This window comes from Echeneis naucrates, chromosome 12 (assembly GCF_900963305.1).
Source record: "Echeneis naucrates chromosome 12, fEcheNa1.1, whole genome shotgun sequence".
In the NCBI taxonomy this organism is placed as follows: Eukaryota; Metazoa; Chordata; class Actinopteri; order Carangiformes; family Echeneidae; genus Echeneis; species Echeneis naucrates.
This window is the reverse complement of record NC_042522.1, coordinates 3915465-3927517: the sequence shown is the minus strand read 5'-3', so window position 1 is coordinate 3927517 and position 12053 is coordinate 3915465. Positions and strand designations below refer to the sequence as shown.

The window sequence follows — 12053 nt, the reverse complement described above, 5'->3', positions numbered from 1 at the left end:
GACAGCACTAGCAGTGATTGGAAATGACGCAACATGCTTACCGCCAGGAGAGGAGGATTCAAGAGGAATCAGTGTTCAATTGATTGACATTCATGACAGCTCATGGCTTGGTATGACGATTTCTTGGCTGTAAGCAGGTATCACACAGAGATGACTGCAGCCAAAACCTCATACAAGGAACAGCACCGCAACCGTCAAAAACATCACTACATGGAGTCCCTGACCACCACCTTGACAGAGCCACAAAATCAGTACGAACAGTGAAAAAAGTTGCACATAGTAGTGCAATCTAGAAGGATCCTAGTCATTACATATCATGTCACATCACTGACAATTTTCTGTCATGGCAACTGTTGTCAATGCCTAAAAATATACATAAAACTAAAGTTGCATTCATTCATTCTTTATGCCACATTTTGACAGAGGACCAAGCTAAGAAATAATAATAAGAAAAAATTTATGTCAAATAATGTGTCTAATGCAGCAAAAATCACTACATTAGACACATCGTGTAGACTTTATAGCAGAGGTGTCCAAATTGTGTCCAAAAACATGCAGGACAGTGGCCCTCCAGGACCGGATTTGGACACCTCTGCTTTATATAGGATGACGTAGGTTGGGTTCTAGCTGACCTGGACCTGGAGAGGTGACTCAGTCTACATAGGTTCAACATACAGACACAAACTTCCATGAACACAGAACCCTCCCAAAATATAAATGAACTACAATGTCAAAGAAGCTGTATTTAATGTGGCTCAGCCACATCACAGCTGACACCTGATCTGCCTCTGGAGCTCAGTATCAACACCCAAACTAACATGGAGCATGAGTTCAATTTACCGATAGGCAACTTTTTTCTCCTTTGGAAGTGCTACACACTTAGCACCTTAACCCTCACATAAGCCTGTAACAATTATTTCATAATTGTCTAACCGAATCACGGTTTGTTTGTTTAACTGCAATTTATGGGGGAGAGGGGCGTTGGGGTTTATGTTCATGAGATGGGTCAAAGAAACAGAACACTTTTTTTGGGTGAAACATCAAACACGTTGTGCATCCTGCAGCGCAACAGGACAGTAACTGTCCTATCTGAGGTTCTGAAGTCATATCGGCTTTCTAATGTTGACATACTTTCGTGAGAAGCGGTATTGGGTAATGCCCATAACATTAAGCTGGTACACGTTTGGTTTTCGCTGGAGTTTTTGTTTAGTGTTGGTAGTAAAAACGTCCCGCTGGTCCTGTCATAATGTAGAGTCTGCAAGCCCAACTTGTTTCAAATAAATTATGATTGGACGATCGGTCATTTGGGGAGGGACTAGACTGTCACCCTGCTTTCAGCTATAGCATCATTTTGACACTGAATTTGGAAAACAAGACATGAGATGGAGAATTTTTCTAAACATAGTACTCCTCCCAATTCCCAACTCCTCCCCCCACAACCAATTTGAGACAGCATCTCAAAAATCACCATCCCTCACAGTTTATACAATTAAACAAATCGATCAGTGCTCCTGCATCAGTGGATGGCCCCTCCCAGCAGCCAAGCATTGGCATGTTCAGCCGGCAGACGAAATATAAAAATGACAGTGAATGTTCAGCCGGCAGACGAAATATAAAAATGACAGTGAATGTTCAGCCGGCAGACGAAATATAAAAATGACAGTGAATGTTCAGCCCACTGAGGTCCATCCTCAAGCCAGAGAAACTCAACATGCTTGTGTTTCTGACAAATAACCTTATTTTAATCACCAGCATGCCCTTTTTTCAGAGGACTATTTATTTGTATGATTATTATTATTATTATTACTTAAACTGTAAATCATCGGCACTTGTCCGTATATAGGTTCATATCAACTAAAATGGCAAGGGAGATACAGTTGGGCAAAAATGCAAGTCAGGAAGCAGTGATGACTTGGGTAATGAAAAAAGACAGTTATATTGTTAATCGCAATTATTTCCAAGACAATTAACTGTGTAGGAACATTTGGAATTATTACAGCTCTACCCTCACACTACCTCACCTCACAATATTCCCAACTGCCCCATATGAACATACTTCCTTCACTCCTATGAGTTCACAACTACACCATTGTAATCAGAACACAGTGTAAAGACAAAGTCATGTGGAAAATTACCATCAACATGTGTTGAATGCACATTGGAAAGTGACAAAATAATACTAGGACTCCTTTGCGTTAATTTTGTTGCCTATACTGTGTATTTTTCACAGGCGGTCCCTGTGTAACTCCTTGTTTAATAAATTCACTCTGGTAGATGGGAAACAACAGAATAAGTACAAACTGACCTTAGCCCATTGAAGAGTTGTTTAGACTTGTCCAGGAGATAGCAGAAGTCTGTGACTGTCTTCCTTTCACCTAGAGGAATATCATCCTCTGTCTCAGCTCCAGTCATGACAGTGACTTTTCTCACCTGACTACAGACAAAAAGAGAAACAATATAAAAAACAAACAAACAAACAAACAAACAAAAAAAATAAAAAACACAATTTTCTTCGTCAACACTGATTCGACATGCTGGAACCATCTGCAATAACTACATTTCCATCTAACAGAGCTGCTGCAGATGTGTTATAGGTGCCCTACTTTAATATGAACAGAAATAAGGAACTGTGGAGGAAATGCGTCACATGGTCACCTTTTTTAGGTTGACCTGGGCTGTCCCAGATTTCATTCTTATAGTGGGTCCAACCTCTAGTTTGCTGAGATGAATGCGCAATCAGGTCAAGACAGCTCACAGTCAGGTCACAGTGTTCCGCTGCCACTTTATCAACATCATGCGAAAACTTTTCTATGCTGTAGAAACGGCTCATAGCCTCTGTCCTGGATGGATGGAGGGAAGCTCTCCGAGTCAAACAGGACAACTGTGCATTATGTGCACCCTCTCAGCTGGCCCCTGGTGGCAGCAGGCTGATGTGGATCTCAGTTTCTAACACTTCTATGGCTCTGGTCTGGCAAGAGACTCAGACATTGTCCCTGCAGAGTGAACTTACCTTTGGCAGCTCTTCTTCACTTCCAGAGAGGCCTCTAACGTGACAGTGACTGGACGGAGTCCAGGGCACTGATTGGACAATAACAGCTCTAACATTAATGAGCCATAGCATAAATAATCGGAGAGCACCTCCTGCACACAGACATAAACCCACAAGGACTCAGTGAGGGTCTCCCACTGATTATCGGTGTTCAGTTTGACACCGGTTATTAGATTTAATGTTAATATTCACAGAGCTTTATCAGATGATGTTCATCGGTTAAAAAAAAAGCAACGAGCCGGATGGCCCGTGAGCTCTAAGAGCTGCAGATGTGCATTCACGTTAACGGGCACAGTTGCATTAACGTCTCAACATCTGGAGTCATGTCCGGATAACAAAGATGCCCAGCGGTGAGCTAACGTGAGTCAGGTAACACAGAGCCGGCTGCTGCGGCGCCTCTCACCCGCTCCTGCTCTTACCTTTCCGGCTTACGTCGATGAAATGGGGCGCCGCGGGGACGCTGCTCACTGATCCGCGCTGGAGCCTCGACTAGCGGCGACGGTGAGGAGCGACCTCCTGGGCATGTCAGAACGAGGCAGTAACGGGCTGAGGTCTGCTGGAGCCTGAGCGCTGCTGGAGGAGAGGAGGCTTGTAGTTCAGTGATGGGGCGGGAGGCGATAGGAGCAGGGTGAGGCCACTGGCTAGCTACTTCCGGGTCAACATTTTCAAAATAGAGGCCTATATTGTAGCGCGCCTTCAGAACTTACAGACCTCCGTGATGTGAACATAGATGCATTCATAACAATACTTCTATTGTTGCTACCACAACGAATAACTTAGCTAAAATAAACGAATAAACTATTGATCTAACCTTTGAAAATATGAAAGCTTTTATATGAACAAATCTCATTCGGTTCTTCGTTCATTCATTCAGTCAATATTTAATTAGAAATACTTTGGCAGTAAACCTCTAAATTATTTCATATTGTCCCTTTGGACGTTTTCTTATTTTACTAACCCAATTCAAAATCAGTTTATACTTAAGCCCATGAGAAAGTGAGGAGCTGCTCACACAGGTTTCATTGTGGTTCTGTGAAAACTCAACTCATTGACCAGTCAAAAGACTAATACTGACAAGATTTAATGAATGTTTTATTCAAATTACAAAAATCAAATAAGTTCTGCTACAAATGCAAATACAGAGCTCTTCAAGAAAATGCTCCTGCACTGCAAAACCTATTTCCAATATTTATAGTCCATTTCCTAAAAGCCACTGCTGCATCAACAAATTATTAGGCTTTACTCACAGTGACCAGAAACTGTAAATTAAACGCCTTTCAGATGGACACTTGTGGTGTTTGCCATAAGAAGTACACTGTATCTGCAGTAAGAAAGAATAAATTAAATAAAAAACATTTAAAAGTGAGACCAGCATTTTAATACAGGATGCTGTGGGATGAGCTCAGCAACTGTTTATACTGTGTGTGTCTGATGAGAAATTATCAACAAGATTGTAGAAATGATCACGCTGTGAGGAGACCAGGTTCTCAGATAACAAGCACAAAATGAAATTGCTATGTTCATATTTTAAAAAACATATTTATTTGAATGCGTATTATTGGCACCACCTAGTTTAAATGTTCTATTTGCTTTAGTGGGATACACAACAACAAAACATTTTATTATGTAAATCTAAAATATCAAGAAATGTAAAAGTAGATTTTTTTCTTGTGGGGTGAAGGAGGATTTCTTCTTCTTTTACAGAACAAAGCAACTGTATAGACTGTAGCTTGACACTGGACACTTGAAAGGGATGTGTCTGTCCTTAAATGTGTTGCATATAAGAAAGTTTGAAGCTCTCTGGAGAGAGAGAACTCAGGAGGCTCATTAGAGGAAGTAGGGTGTGGTCGTTCGTGGAGGTATGACGCGCTCTGAATCGGGGACAGCGCGGAACAGCTTGGGTTCTCGTCTGTTCACGTCCTTGAAGACCATGATGGATGCGATGTTCCCACAGCGGTAGCAGTAGTTCGGCGCCGACCAGACGGTCACCAGCTTCTCGTCAAACATGAACTTGTAGCCTTCATGGACCAGCTGATGTGCACGGCAAATGAGCTTCAGATTGTTGATGTGAACAAACTGAAACAGAGATATAAGTTTAAGATATAAGCTTCACATGTTCGGATCTGATGGCTGACAGGCACTGATTCTGCCATGGGCTTTTTTTTTTTAGATGCTGTACCTCGTTAGTGACCTTGGAGCCAAACAGCCAGCCGGCACCTCTTGGACTGATGGCCCAGGTGTCTACATCCTCAGGGTCGGACCAGACTAGATCACAGAAGGCTCCCTTGTGGGGAATTTCCTGATTGCGTTCAATTGTACGGATCTGGTCCAGAGTCTTGATGTCAGGTGAAAGCCCACCATGGACACACAAGACCTGCTCATCTATCAACTGATGTCAGAGAAGAAAACAAACATGAGAGTAAACCAAAATCCATCCAGTTTTGTATTTCTCTATCTGAGTCAAACCGCTTCCCTCCTCTGCTCTACAGTTTTGACAGCTTTCAGGAGGCTGTACCACATCACATGGACACATTTTGGGGCACAGCCCCTCTGGCACAACCCTGTTGTTGCACCTCTCAAAGCTATGGTCCTGACATGGTTGACTAATGTCCACTAATAAATACTTATCACCAGCCTGACGCCAAATGACTGTAGGCCCAGCTCATCTGTGAAGCCTCATAGGCCGGTGTGTAATAAAAAAACAGCCAAAAATAATTGCCAATCATAAGTGGCTATTTTGAATTAATCTGTTTGGCATCTGTCTCTCGTCTGCAAAACACATCAGCCTGAAAGTGTTGCTGAGGTTTTGTTCTGATTTATCCCTACAAACTCAGAAATCTACTGCCAGCCCTGCAGAGGCAGCATAGAGTCTGAGCCATTGCTTCTCAACGTGTGGGGCTCGACCCACTGGTGGGGAACGGAGACATAACAGGTGGGGGGCGACAAACAGGAGGAAATTTCGTTGGGATGATAATTGCAGCGAGACAACAAGGTAGCAGGTAGCCGTGAGCAACATGGATAAATTTATGACGCAGACTACAAAAGAGCCAGCACCATCTCTCTGCTTCTCTGAAAACGAAATACAGATCTCAGCTCAACATTGAGCATGACTTGAGAGTGGTAGTTTCATGCCTGCAACCCTGTTTTGAGAGGATGTGCAGTGCAAAACAGGCACATTGCAGCCACTAAAACAGGGAAAGTTCTCGTTTTTGTTTTTTGTACAGATTGCAAATGAAACACTTCCTTAATTTGACTACTGTACTTTTTGTTTTTGATTCAAGATATTCTGATGTCACAACTGCACTCTTATTTTCTTTTTGAACTTGGCGTTGATGTTTTTCATTTAGATTCATTATAAAATGTGGCTAATATACTTGGAAAGTAAAAAAAAAAATTTAATTTAATTTGTCAAGATTTTTGTTGGGGCGACAGGGTCAAATGGGGCTTGAAAATCCCCACTTGTTCAAAGTGGAGAATGACCAAAAAAGTTTGAGAACCACTGGTCTAAGCCAACCAGCAAACAGAACTGAGCTGATTTAACATTTACAATGCAGTTAAAAACAACAGCAGAAATTGTTTAAATAATTCCAGTTACTTAAAATCCAGTCTTTTATCACCCACAGCCTCTTTGGTTGTACACAGAATCTATTTAAACTGTGGAACAACTTTAACGATGCACTAAGACATAAACAGAAAATAAGTGAAGTGAATGAGGACATTACTGTGTGTACTGCATAGAGTACATTACTACAGGACATCAGTATCTGCAGTGTAGTAAAGACTCCCCCTGTAAATATCAATGGTCAAATTACCTGCCACTGAGACAAGCATCATATTACCAACAGACATTGTGTAATCTCTTTAAATCTAATACTGAGGCTGAGGTTTCATCACCATTTCGTATTTAAAAAAATGAAACACTTCTATTTCACTTTTGATTAGCTTGAAACTACTTGTGCATGCGTGTATATGAATGTTTGTGAGTAGACATGCTCATATTAACATGCTGTCCTCCCCCTCTCATTCCTGCTCTGGCACTCCACATTTTGTACAATATTGTACTTTACAACTGAACTTTTTTTTTTATCTCATAAATATTTACAGAAACATCATGCAGCCATAAGGTCACAGTGGAGCAATGAAATTGTTTGAATTAAATTAAAGCACCCACACTAAATTCTTCAAATCACTCATTTATTTTGCGCTTCATGCACACATCCTTATCAAGGAAAACGCATGAAGCAATGCATTTGATGCAGCTTTCAAGTTATATGTTATATATGTACAAAACTGTTTTTCTCTTTAAATTTAGCGGGTGCAGCTTATATTCAGATGCGCTCTATAGTCCGGAAATTACAGTACTGAAAAGCATCCCGAATAAAATGAACTACATGTCGCATGGCCAGGAACTAACCAGGAAACTTAATGCTGAAATGAAAACATACGCACATAAACACAGCTCAACAGCATATATAACTTCCACTGAAATTTTGGTTTAATGTAAAAAATACACTGTACACTGAACTACATCTGTTAGTCATTCTACAAAGGGATGCAACAATAATTTACACTTGGTCATGTTTGGCAGGATTGTTTACATTCTCAAATCCCAACATCTATAAATCATGGTAATTATTATTTTTTTATTTATTTTTTTTGCACTGTCTGCACATATTTGATATTTGATCTCTCAGGCCACATCCAGAGGTGGTCTGGACCACATGTGGCAAGTTTGTCTTGGGTCATATTGTGCCACCTCTATTAAAAGTCTTCTGGCAAAGTCTTATAGTGTAAACAGTTTCAAAACAAACATCAAATATGTTACTGGCAAAAACCTGACTTCACTGTATAGTTCTTCACCGTAAAAGTTCATGTTCTTCCAAAGTCTTTGTCTCTCCCAGTTCCTCTCCTCTCTCTCCCTGTCCTCATCCTGCAGGTGGTGACTCATCACCATCCCATGTTCCTGCAACACCTGCTGGTCCCATATCTTCATGAATTCTGTACTACAGCTCAACTCCATGAACTTCATGCAGCAACATGTTCCTGCCTACACCCCCCCCATGCCTATTTCACTCTCTCTCTCTCCCACTCTAGACCCAACTGGTCGAGGCAGATGGCCGCCCCCCCCTGAGCCTGGTTCTGCTTGAGGTTTCTGTGCTTGCTCATCGGGGGATCTGTTGGGTTTCTTTAAATAAATTTATAAAGAGTTTGGTCTAGACCTGCTCTATATGTAAAGTGCCTTGATGTAACTTTGTTATGATTTGGCGCTATACAAATAAATCTGATTTGATTTTTGAAGGCAAGTGTGATCTGACCACTGCTGATCAGATCACTGAAGACACATGGTAATGCAGGTGTGAACACAAGTTCTAAAAACTGGGCCAATGTTAAATGTGGTGAGTAAATATAAAAGACAAATGTGATTGTGTGACCAATATGAAAGAAGCATGGATTAACTTACAGCTGCCACAGTCAGCATATCAAACACTTTTGTGCAATACCTCCAGGCATTTGCATTTCCATATTTTGTTTGGCATTCATCTAAAAATAAGCAAAAAACACACAACAACCTGGTTGAGGAGTCTGTGGAACAAAAATAAAATCTGGATACATGAACAGTGATAGTGAAAGAGATGTTACTCACCATAAAAGCCGTACACTTGGGTTATTTGTCTGCTCTCATGGTTTCCACGTAGAAGTGTGATACGATCTGGCCACTTTGCTTTTAAGGCCAGCAGATGTGTAAATGTCTCCAGGCTATAATATCCTCTATCTACAAAGTCTCCCTGAAGGAACGGAAAGAAGACGTCAGATCAAAACACACCTATGAGTTTCCCGTTCAAAATACAACTCAACTGCCCTAAGAATACAGTGTATCTTCATACATTAACAACCTTCACACAGAATATGAAATGCAACCTTTACTCTATTTGCCAATAAGTATGGAGTGTTTAATGTATTTATAAGTTTGCAAATATTACGGTAGAACGTGCAATATTTACATAGCTCAGTGATAAATATCCTCTGAATTCTGGTGTATTTAATGCTGTTGTCTGTTCTGTCACAAAGAAAAGTTTCTCACTCACCATGAAAATGTAATTTGTGTCTGGTACTTGACCCCCAGTTCTGAAGAGCTCACAAAGATCATAAAACTAGAAAGAAACATTAAACATCACTCAGCCAGTCTTTAAGAAAAGAGACAATGGTTGTTCTAAAGGGCCACAGGATTTAAAATATAATAAGACTTCAACAATTTTTGCATTTGACAATGGCTATCATGTATCTGGAAACATGTTTTATAGCTGAAATAATAATTTAGTATTGAAGACAACTGCTAGAAATATATAGGATTAGACTTAAGGCTAGAAGCAGGAGGGAGATAACATTTCAACTATAATAATTCTATTAAATTCATATATAAAGTATTGTATTTCTTTAAGAATCATGTTGTATGCTATTTTTCAAATGCAAACACACAGTTTCAAAACAACCAATCATTTAATATTTACTATACAGCTTTCAATAAAACAAAAAAAAAATTACTATTAGACAAACAGATAATCAGTCAGTTTTAAAGAACAAAAAATGTCTTTTGGTTAAAAGAAGAAAAAAGTTCATCCTACCTGACCATGAATATCTCCACACACTGTAACTGGAGTCGAGACTGGCTGAACATTTGATTCTTCCAGCAGCAAATCACAAACATAATCACATAATCTCTGCAAGAGAAAAGCGTAACATTTGCCACTCACCTTATTATAACACAGCTCAATTGCAGGTATATTGGTCAATTATATGACTCGATGATGGTATGAATAGGAGAGGGAGTGAAGAAAAGCAACACAACATGTGTTTTAAGAACAGACAATCTGGATGTCAGATTTGCTGTATAATAAAGTGCTTCTGTGAAGTCACAGAAAAAGGCCCCAGAAAGCTTTACAGACCATCTTAATCAAAATCCTACAGATAGATATAATATCCAATATGATACGTGTTTAATACCTGAAACATTGCACAACAGGAATATCATGTCACACAGCCTGGTGGGCACTGACATCTTCAGCATCCACGCAGTGGATTGGGGGGGGGTAGTTGGGGTAAATGTAGTGCATAGCTGTTACACAAACCAAGTGTTTACCTCCTCATCATGAAATAGGAAACCGTCAAAGTGAGCTGCAGCTGGCATTGGCCCTTTACTGATGGCAAATAAAAAGGCGCAAGCAATGTAAATATCATTGCCATCTCTTGGATGCTAGCCGACATTATCAGACTGGTGGAGGGCTGATTTCTGATTCACGTCTTTGAATGTCAACAGTACCGGCTACAGCGTTAAGACTGAAGCTTATAATGCTACAAATAAGCTAGTAGCTGTGTAGCGGTGAAGCTCCTGCTGACAGGCTGCTAGCTCCGCCTGGCTCCCACCATTACAAACATGTTAGCTTGTAGCATCAGGCTCAGCGTTACAGCTTCCTCTCTGACTCCGCTCGCCGATATTTTCACCCGGCTGATCCAAATACCGGTCGCTTTTCTCGGAGACGCTGCCCAATGTCTTTTTAAAAAAAATCACAGGAATCATTTATCAGCCTCGGGTATTTACTTGCACATAAGTTGGTGGCCACGCCATTTAAACAAACTTCGTGTAGTCACGCCGCTGGGTCGCACTGATATTAAAACATATGGGCCTACTTTGACTTCAGCCACGTTAACTCACCTTTAGGTCATTTTCCGGGAGGTATTTGCAATGTCTTGCTATTTCCACGTACTTATCAAGGTCTAAAGGCGCCATTGTCAAGGCGCTAAAAACCAGAGTGCAGGTGAAACAGTTAGCCGGCTAGCTACTTCCCTTTCTTCTTCCTCCTCCTCCCCGCTCCTTCGGCTTCAACTCTGATCCCAAGCGTCATTCTCCGCAACACGACCAGCATCATCCGGTAGGACCTTCAAAATAAAAGGATATTCTGACGGGTCAGACGTCTGGGAATTTCAAACACCCTTAGGGAATCAAATAACCCTCCCAAAAACATAATACAATGTATATAAACACAGCTGCTCAGCCTGTGAAATTTTTCAAACACACAATAGCTGTTTTTCGACATTTATTGTGAAGTTTCCAGCCAAGCAGTGTTTTTTGACTGCCAAAATTTACTTCATCTCAGACATACCGCAATGTAACTCGTGTATTTACTTGTTTGTGTATTAAATCTGGTGTGCTGTTGTTTTTTTACTTTGTTCAGATGCATCGTTTTATTTGCCGTTTCTGCTATGAGCACCTGCTCCTCAAATTTATTGCGGCCTTACTTAATGCATATGAAATAACACCAAATGGGCAAATTCCACATACACAACTTCAGCTCAAGAAAGTTATCTCTGTGTGTAAACAAGCAACCAACAGGCAAACAATCTCATTTGCCAGAGGATTTGGGACCCTTTTTTAAAATTATTACTTAGTTTTATCTATTACAAAGAAAATATTTCCTAGTTGTGACAATAAAGGGGAGTTAGAGACCAATCCTGGGACAGCTTTGACAGAATACGCTTTGAATCATTCCTTGATACAGGCTAGCAACTAGCTCACATATGGGCCATTGCTGGCAAAGCTGACTTCCAGAGATGGGATAAGCTGTATTAGCTGGTAGTTTTTTGAGTCTACCATACTCTGCCCAATTTACGTTCATTCTGTCATTTTGCCTGGGTGATTGTGTACTTACACTGTCAGCGCAGGGCTATAATGTCATGTAGAACATATATTTAGTGTCAGTGTTTGTGTAAGATCATGGGTACTGGTAAAAGTTAACTAAATTAATCCAGGCAGCAGTTTAATGGAATGTAGGGGAAAAATAAAATTAAACCACAAAGTGAAATTTACAGCACACGCCTAAGTCTGATCAGCTGCCAAGTTTTATGTTTTGGTTTGGTTTGGTGTTTTTTGGGGTGTGTGAACAACTACAACAACCACTCACCCTCAAGTCATCAGCATTTCAGAGCTGATCAACTATGAATAGAGTAA

General features: G+C 40.6%; 2 protein-coding genes across 4 annotated transcripts in view; both read right to left on the bottom strand.

Moving 5' to 3' along the window:
* The window catches only part of scai (suppressor of cancer cell invasion), a 32769-nt gene extending 29126 nt beyond the window's left edge, over positions 1–3643 (bottom strand). The window contains exons 1-2 of one of the 2 annotated variants that reach the window (XM_029515406.1): positions 3469–3643; positions 2306–2434 (exon numbers count right to left, since the gene is read on the bottom strand). In XM_029515406.1, coding sequence (XP_029371266.1) covers positions 2306–2412 — 107 coding nt within the window. In that variant the 5' untranslated portion in view covers positions 2413–2434; positions 3469–3643. Of the gene's footprint in view, positions 1–2305; positions 2435–3468 lie in introns of those variants that run through there. The other variant, XM_029515408.1, reaches the window with a different exon arrangement.
* A 480-nt stretch (positions 3644–4123) lies between these two features.
* On the bottom strand, positions 4124–10920 carry LOC115051954 (serine/threonine-protein phosphatase 6 catalytic subunit-like). Of its 2 annotated transcripts, XM_029515773.1 has the most exons (7): positions 10761–10920; positions 9673–9768; positions 9136–9201; positions 8694–8835; positions 8511–8590; positions 5229–5438; positions 4124–5125 (listed from the first exon to the last, which is right to left on the bottom strand). In XM_029515773.1, the coding sequence occupies exons 1-7, from the start codon at positions 10833–10835 to the stop codon at positions 4877–4879; spliced, it is 918 nt and encodes a 305-aa protein (XP_029371633.1). In that variant the 5' UTR covers positions 10836–10920; the 3' UTR covers positions 4124–4876. The 2 variants fall into 2 exon arrangements, with proteins under 2 accessions (XP_029371633.1, XP_029371634.1); XM_029515774.1 differs by lacking the exon at positions 9136–9201.
* Between the last annotated feature and the right edge of the window lie 1133 nt (positions 10921–12053).

What these genes read in the sequence shown, in the direction of transcription:
- LOC115051954 (XM_029515773.1), bottom strand. Translation starts at nt 10,835, where the DNA reads ATGGCGCCTTTAGACCTTGATAAGTACGTGGAAATAGCAAGACATTGC. An exon ending in GTGGAGATATTCATGGTCAG is followed by an intron (nt 9,202 to 9,672) that starts GTAGGATGAACT and finishes GTTTCTTTCTAG; the next exon opens with TTTTATGATCTTTGTGAGCT. An exon ending in ACACAAATTACATTTTCATG is followed by an intron (nt 8,836 to 9,135) that starts GTGAGTGAGAAA and finishes CCGTTCCTTCAG; the next exon opens with GGAGACTTTGTAGATAGAGG.